At 46.9% G+C, this 8053-nt stretch overlaps 1 protein-coding gene across 1 annotated transcript in view; it reads left to right on the top strand.

Annotated features, from left to right (window-relative positions):
* The window catches only part of BIRC5 (baculoviral IAP repeat containing 5), a 6156-nt gene extending 1671 nt beyond the window's left edge, over positions 1–4485 (top strand). The window contains exons 3-4 of the mRNA XM_007462365.1: positions 1188–1305; positions 4392–4485. Of these exons, the coding sequence (XP_007462427.1) occupies positions 1188–1305; positions 4392–4481 (208 nt within the window). The 3' untranslated portion in view covers positions 4482–4485. The remainder of the gene's footprint in view (positions 1–1187; positions 1306–4391) is intronic.
* Positions 4486–8053: the final 3568 nt, after the last annotated feature.

Below are 8053 nucleotides of genomic sequence, written 5' to 3'. Positions count from 1 at the left end.
GACTCTCAACCACTGCGCCACCAGGGAAGCCCCTGGCAGGCGGATTCTTAACCACTGTGCCACCAGGGAATCCCTGAAGCTTTATTGAACTATAATTCATACAGCACAAAAACCACCCCTTAAAATAGTACACTCAGTTTTGTTTTAGATTTTGTTCTTTAGGGCATCTAGTTTTCTTTTTTTTTTATTGTGTGCATATATTCATACAGACAATATTCCCGTAATGTAATGCCACATTTTCCCCGCACCGTTTTTTCTCCTGTCAGAATCAATTGCTTCCACGGCTTGAACTTTTTTCCCCCGTAGAGAATCACCGGAGTTGTTTCTCTTCTCGGCAAGAAGAGTGTTGCTGTTTTCCCTAATGTGTTTGCTCTCATGACCCAGTATTGACTGGGATGATAGGGTGGTCATACCAGGTATCACTGGGGAAATACTGGTTGTATTCTTGGGAGTGAATTTCCAAGTGCTATAATATTTTCAGATTATAGTTACTATGGGCTGTCCTTTTGGAATTTGCGTGGCTGGGTGTTCCTTCCAGCCTGTTCTGGTTTTTGTTTTGGTTTTTCTTTTGGCCGTGCTGCGCAGCTTGCGGGATCTTAGTTCCCCAGCCAGGGGTTGAACCTGGGCCCTCAGCAGTGAAAGCGTGGAGTCCTAACCACTGGAGCACCAGGGAATTCCCCAGACTGTTCTCGTTATAGTGCTCTCCGCTTGCAGGGATAATTCCGAAAATGCACAGAATGATGGTATGAGGCAGAGGAATTCACTGGAGAAACTGGGTCAGTGGTGCCCTTTTTCCAAACCAACAGATTATGTAATAATTCGAGTGAAATGAGACAACTGCAAATGGTTCCTGGAGGATTTTAAGGGCTTTGGCATGTGATACCTTTGGATTTATACTCTGTAACACTTTTCCTGCTAATTGCTAAAAGACTCCAGGTAGACTACATCAGCCACAGGATATGGGTGGGGCTGGGGGGAGTCCACAGAGCAAGAAGGTGCTGAGACAAGTTGTGTGGGAATGTGGGTCCAGCCCCTGGTACCGTCCACTTCGGACTTCACACTCTGCTCCTGAAGCAGAGCAGTGTGTGTCTGTGAGGTGGGGAGGGGCGCTGGTGGTAACAAACTGTTGCCTTTCTCCCTTTACCTGAATTTTCTCTGTTGACATGCTCATGTGTTGCTTTTTCTAGAGAAGAACATAAAAAGCATTCATCTGGTTGTGCTTTCCTTTCTGTCAAGAAGCAGTTTGAAGAATTAACCCTCAGCGAATTTTTAAAACTGGATAAAGAAAGAGCCAAGAACAAAATTGTATGTATTACTGGGAATAAGAACCAAGCGCAAATCCTGTTCAGCATCTTTAGTACTAAACTCCCTAGCCCGTCACAAACACTGCATAGACGCTTTTCCTCAGTAAGCACTTTCTAAGCCCCTCTGATGTGTGTGTGTGTGGATATAAAAGGGTAGAAAAGCGTCTGTCCTGGAGTGTGGCCTTGGGGTTGTGCAGAGAGAGAAACGTATCCCCTGAGTAGAGGTGTCCTCAGTGTGCAGTTACCTCTGGTGGTGGGACATGTGATGGCTAGGCTGGCATTTCTGCCTTCAGTGACAACTGAGATGGTAGCTCATTTATACGGGATGTGTTCATGTGTTAAGCAGTGGTGGGAACAGAGGGTTTGGGGACGCAGAGTAGAGAGCATATTGGGAAAGGGGCATTATGTGTGTTGGGAGAAAGAAACACCAGTCCTACTGGACCTTGAAGGGATTTCTGCAGGCGAACTTAGGCTCTTGCACTGGGTTATTGGAAGAGTGAAACCGTGAGTCCACAAAGAGGCAGCTCCCAAGCAGCCTGGGCTGTAGAGAATTAAGGTTGCCAGAGAAAACCAGGACTCCCAGTTAAGTCTGAATTTCAGGTACACAAGGAGTAATTTTTTTAGTATATCTCACGTTTTGTATGGCTGTTTACTAAAAAATTACTCGTTTATATGATGTTCAAATTTAACTGAGCATCCTCTATCTTTATGTGCTAAATCTGGCAGCTCTACAGAGAGTAAATATTCCGGTATTTAATTTCTTTTTAGCAAAGCCCTGGGCAGGGAGTCCAGATGTACCAGTTGTCTCTGCCACTCACAGACTTTGTGAGTTTAGGCCAGTCTTGGTCGTAGTTTCCTTGCTGTAAAATGGAGGATAGATTCCTGTGGTTTCTGAGGTCCTTTTCAGCTTGAAAATCGTATTCCTTTTTAGAGATCAATATAAATAATTCTGTGTAATATGGTACCTTTTAAATGCTAAGGACAAAATTGAAAATTTTTTCAGGAAGTGAGAAGGAATCAGTGGTCAGTAAAGCGGTGTATTCGATGGAGGTCTTGGGAACTGCAGTGCTGGAATTGGGAAGGGGGCTAGGGAGGGCCTTCGAGGTTAGGGGTCAGCTCATTTTCTCTGAAGTGCCACAGATGGTAAGTATTTAGCCTTCGTGGGCCACAGAGTTTCTGTTAGAGATTATTCTTTCTTTGTTTTTTTCCACAAGCGTTTAAAAATGTAAAAAGCATTCTTAGCCATTGGGTTAAGAACGGGCCATGGGCTGGATGGATGTGTCCCACAGGGCGTAGTTTGCCAGTCCTGTTCTAGGTGAAAGACAAGTTCTGTGTACTTCAGGAACAGTTGTGAGAAAGCTGTGAGAAGTCCCCCAGATCATTTTAAAATGTATATATTTGGGGGGAATTCCCTGACAGTCCAGTGGTTAGGACTCCATGTTTTCACTGCCGAGGGCACAGGTTCGATCCCTGGTCGGGGAACTAAGATCCTGTAAGCCACGCGGCGCAGCCGAGAAAACGAAAGAAAAGGAAATCAAAGAAAATTTAGAATTCAGTCCTTCAGTGGCACTAGCAGCATTTTATCTGCTCATTAGCAACATGTGCCAGTGACTACTGGATGGTGCAGACAATTGAACATTTTCATCATTGCAAAAAATTCTGTCGGACAGGGCTGCTCTAGAGTGACACCCAATTTTGAGGTTTGTTGCAAATAATTTATCACTGATATAAAAATTCAGGTCCCCTTGTGTCCCTAGGCACATTTGCATGTGAATGGATGTGGACAGTAAGGTTTGGGGTCAGAGTGCAGGGAATGGGCATAACCAGAGGCCTGTGTGCTTCCTGCTAGAGCTCCTGGATGGCCCCTCTAGGGTACATCGCTACTGGAGGTGGGATGGCGTGCGGACCTCGACTGTACCGTGGGGTGGAAATGAGGTTGGGAGCTGATCTTTTAAACCATTTATTAAGTCAGTTATGGGATTGCAGCACACAGCTTTAAGGCAAACGTTTATCCAGGTGAGATAATTACGTGTTGCAGTTTACAAATACTGAAAACGAGGAACAAGCGTTGTTTGTCATGATGCTGTGAATTTCTGAGACCCTGCATTTAATTGAGATGCTGCTGGTCAGTTTGACAGGACCACTGGTCAGGCAGCCACCTGGGCCTGACGCTGGGCACGTGTGCGGCTGAGGTAGAGCCGGGGCTCAGGGTCTGACCCTGGAGTGTACCACGTGCTCTCTGCTCCTGCTACTGCATCGCTGCCACCTTCTTTTGAAAAAAAGTTACCTCTATTGTTTTTCTTATTAGAAAACATTTAACCCAATAAAAGTCTATTGTTTGTTTTTTAATGTGGCAGAGAAATCAGGAGAGTGAAAATTAGGGAGGAGGTTTCTGGATTTGTTGATGTGATTGTCATTTGTCCCCCTGGAGAGAGCACTTAGCAGAATGAAAGGTTGGAAGCCAGATTTAGAGAGCTGCTGCAGGTGGAAGGTTTCTCTGTTTGAGGAGCACGCTGATGCTTGACAGCGTCTGTTTAAGTGAACAAGAGGAGGGCTCCGGACTTTCTGTGGGAGCTTCAGAAGCAATGTAGGGCAGTGGGGAAGAGCAGGGCTCTGCCACAGACTAGCTGGTACCCCTGAGCTGGATGCTGCTCTGGACCTCGGTGTCCTCATCTGTGTAATGGGGATAAAGGTGGCACCTACCTCATGGGGACATGGAGCAGTGAGTGAGTTTGGGTGTGTGGAGCAGGTAGAATGGTGCTCGGTACAAGCAAAGCGGTCCATCAGTGTTTTCTATTATAATTATTGTGGGACAGCTCAAATGAGAGCTAGTTGAGGGGAATTCCCCAGCGGTTCAATGGTTAGGACTCGGCGCTTTCACTGCTGGGGCCTCGGTTTGATCCCTGATCGGGGAACTGAGATCCCACAAGCTGAGCATGGACAAAAAGAGAGAGAGAGAGAGAGAGAGAGAGAGAGAGAGAGAGAGAGGCAGATGAGGTGAATGAGGACATTTACCCCATATAGCTGGGCATCTCTATTCGAGCATGCCTAGAGCTTCAGTTTCATTTGTCTATTCTTTATTTCCAGGCAAAGGAAACCAACAATAAACAGAAAGAATTTGAAGAAACTGCAAAGAAAGTCCGCTGTGCCATTGAGCAGCTAGCTGCCTCGGAGTGACGCCATCCCCACCGTCACTGCCCCACAGGGACACAGACACATCCTTTCCAAGGCACAGCTCTCAGCATTACCAGCTTTCCTCTGGGGCCTCTTAACTGTGCCTTAGGAAAGGAGAACATCAACATTTTGAAATTAGAATATTTACCTGTATTTTTGGTTTTTTTCTTGAAGGCGGTGCCAGGGGCTATTTCTATTGTACAGCTGGTGCTAAGTACAGTGACGGATTCTCTTTTTTCTCTTTGGTAGTTTTTGCTTTATTGATTCCTGGACTTAGGGTGAGGGGAGAAGTTTGTCCACGTGGGTAGAGCCCTTTTACAGTGACCTGTCTGGGCTTCACACTGACGACTGGCTGTCCAGCTGAGATGCGATGCGTGAATGTGATCATTGGTCCATTGTGACTGGACAAACAGGATTAAGAATGCCATTTTAAATTTCATTTGCATAATAATCTCCATGTATTGTGTGCGCTTCTCATGTTCCAGGTGCTCTGTATTATCTCACGTTGACGTCTGCAGGTCCTGTGACCATACCTTTTTACCCCATCAGGTCTGTGGTGTCTCAGCAGCTCCCTTCCTCCCAGGTGGATTGGACAGACCCATCCCTGCCACGCCTCTGAAAGTGCCCTGTGTGTGAGGTGTTCCTCGCCATCCCATCTTGTGATTTTCAGGTTTACAAGGGGGAGCTATGGGATTAGACCCTAGACTCTGCCTCTGGACTTGATCTGTGTAAGAGCCCTTTCCATGACTGTAGCATGAGCGGCTGGGGGCTGGAGGGCATGCGGAAGGACTGATGTCTTGAGGGTAGAGCTGGCCTCTTGCTTTTGAGGTCAGCTGAAGGCACTTCTTCACCTCCAGTGGCACATGGGAAGTTTGCAACATTTCTCTATAGTAGACGAGGAGAAGGTTGTCCTTTGTGCCAGACAAGGAACTTTCCAGAAGCCTGGCTCACTGCCTCTTCCTCTTTAGTTAGCAGGGCACACAGAGGGGATTCTTCCTGGGAAGTTTTGCTCTGGACCAGCTGTCATCCATGGACACAGCAGGCAGGGGTGGGATGAAAAATCCAAGGAAGGAGTTCCTGTTCTTAGTATTTCTAATACTCTTCAAATAGCTATTCCCCATTAATGATGTGGATTAGGCAGCTGTTAATTCCACTGTCTTTCTAATGTGAATCTTCCTAAAGGAATAAATTAATTTAAAAAGTGGATTGGAAAACCTCTTTGGGGGAAACTTCTTAAAAACATAGATGAGTCGTTTATGTTGTCTGCAGTCTTGCAAGGTCACAAATTCAGTGATATTTGAGTTTCAACACCAGCACGGACTAGGCAGAGAGTCGGAGCAGTTGTAAAAAAGGCATGTGGGACACCCACTCCGGGCCCTAACTGTGCCCTCTAACGGTGTGCTTGCCTTGTGGGCTTGGGACTGGCGCCTGTTGAACTGGAGCTGCAGTTTCCTCACCAGTAACGTGGGGATCCTAGAGCCTTGTCGTCTCAGCTGGCTCTTTTTATTGTAGCAACATGGTTTTCATTTGAGGAGGAGAGGAACTGAGACACAGCCCTCAGCCCCTCCTAAGATTCTGCAATGTTGTTTTCTTTTCTTTGTTTGTTTGGATTATTATTTCGCAGAACAGGACAAACTACAATTAAAAGTAAGCACAAAGCCTTTCTTAGTCATTGGGGACACCAGTGTGAATTTTAGATGGATTTGGACACAAAGTAAAGTAGCAGGAAATATCCAGCAGCAACTGTCATTTATGAAATTGCTGCACAGTTAGCCAGCCCTAGTGAGCTGGAGGGCGCACACTGGCTGCTCCTCCCCGAGAACAGTGCAGTGGCCTGAATCCCTTCTAAATGACTTGGCTCAGAGCTGTGCAGACTTGATGGGCTGCTGCAGGCGGTCTGTCAGCCCTGAATGGCTGTGTCTCCCTTGCTCCACACCTGTGCCACGTTCTCCACATCACCACCTCCGCACGGGTACCCTGCTCTCCACCCCGAGGCCGGCTCACGCAGGGCTGAGGCCTGATGTTAAGATGATAGATTTGATTTCATCCTCCTTCATGAAGTTAAGCTGCAGGGTGGATTGTTACTGTCCTACTGGAAACCTCTGGGGGTCATCTTGGTAGTTGCCAAGAATAAAAACTATTTCATTTCAAACACTGCAGACCCTACTGGGCTTTTAAAATATTGTTGGCTTTCGGTGGTGTTCCCTTCTTAGCCTGCCAACTGATCCTTCCCGCCCCAGCGGTTGCAGGGGAGGGATGAGTCCTCGCAGAGAGACAGAGCCAGCCTTGGGCTCCTCTGCAAGAGCCACTTGAACCCAGAGCCATTTGTTTGTGTCATCTGGACTCATTCCATGTATAAACCGGCTATGAAAAATACACCTCAGACTTAGGTTTTTCTGCCACATCTCAGAGAGTAAAATGAATTTTTCCCTCCAAGTTTGGAGAATATTGCAGAGGTTTTTGTTATGGGGAAAAAAGCACCCCCGCCTTTATATTCATCTCAGCTGCTTATTTTTGATATTTGTGCCAATCTGTAATAACTGGTCCTTACAAACTGGCTTTGTAGAGAAGCTGAGAAAATGTGTTTGCGCTGTTTCCTTTGCACAGTGGGTATTGCAGTTCTCGGCTTTGTTGGGCTGTGCTGTGGAGCAAGGCGAAGCTGGAGCCGACCCCTCAGACCATCCTACACATTTCCTCTTCTAGAAACTTTTGTTCTAAAACCATATTTATTGCTGGACCTTAATGGCTGCCAGCGTCGGGAAGTTTCCTAGACCTCTATTAATGAAGTCTAAGACCCTTGCTAAGTGCAACAGCCTCAACCTTCTCTCGAATATGTGTCTGCCTCTCAGGTTCTCCAAGTCGGAGGGAGTCTGGAAGGGTTGTAACTGGTGGTTAAGGGTGTCAGGTGTGACAAGGTCAGAGCCTGTGGGCAGCCTGGGGAATGGGGATCTTCCGTTCTCAGCGCTGGGAAAGATGGAGCGCCAGCCAGCCATTGCCTGCAGGTTGACACTCCCTTGGGATGCTGACCATTCTTTGCAGGTTGTACTCACTTAAAAAGAAATAACAATTGCCAGTAAAGTCTAATGTGATCTTACCCGCATTTTTTAGATGCAGAAATGGAGATTTGTAAAGAGGTGAAACAGCTTGTCCAAGATCACACAACTAGTAAGCATTCAGGTTGGAATTTGAATCCAGGCTGTCTATCCCCAAAGCTGGGCCCTCACTGTCTAATGACAGTGCCCAGCCTTGAGGGGGTGCAGTGGGGGATGGCTGTTGGCAACAGCCTGACCCCAGGGGGCTAGTGCTGTAAACCACCCCCATTGTGTTTTTCAGACAGTTTTGTCACAAAGGCCCTCATGTAGACTGACACCTCCCTGCTGAGGCTTCCATGGAGCCTCACTGCACAAGTTTTACCTTTTTATTTTAAACTAAGGTTCACAGGAAGTCGTAAAGCTGGAACAGGGTTTCTGTGTACTCTTCACCCAACCTCCTGTCATAACTACAGTACAGTGTCTGGAGTCGCTTCCAGCATCTAAGGCCTGAGCTGAGAGGAGGTGAGCGGTACAGCCCAGCGA

The sequence above is a fragment of the Lipotes vexillifer genome, unplaced genomic scaffold, assembly GCF_000442215.2.
Source record: "Lipotes vexillifer unplaced genomic scaffold, Lipotes_vexillifer_v1.1 scaffold1691, whole genome shotgun sequence".
In the NCBI taxonomy this organism is placed as follows: domain Eukaryota; kingdom Metazoa; phylum Chordata; class Mammalia; order Artiodactyla; family Lipotidae; genus Lipotes; species Lipotes vexillifer.
This window is presented reverse-complemented; position numbering and strand designations above follow the sequence as displayed.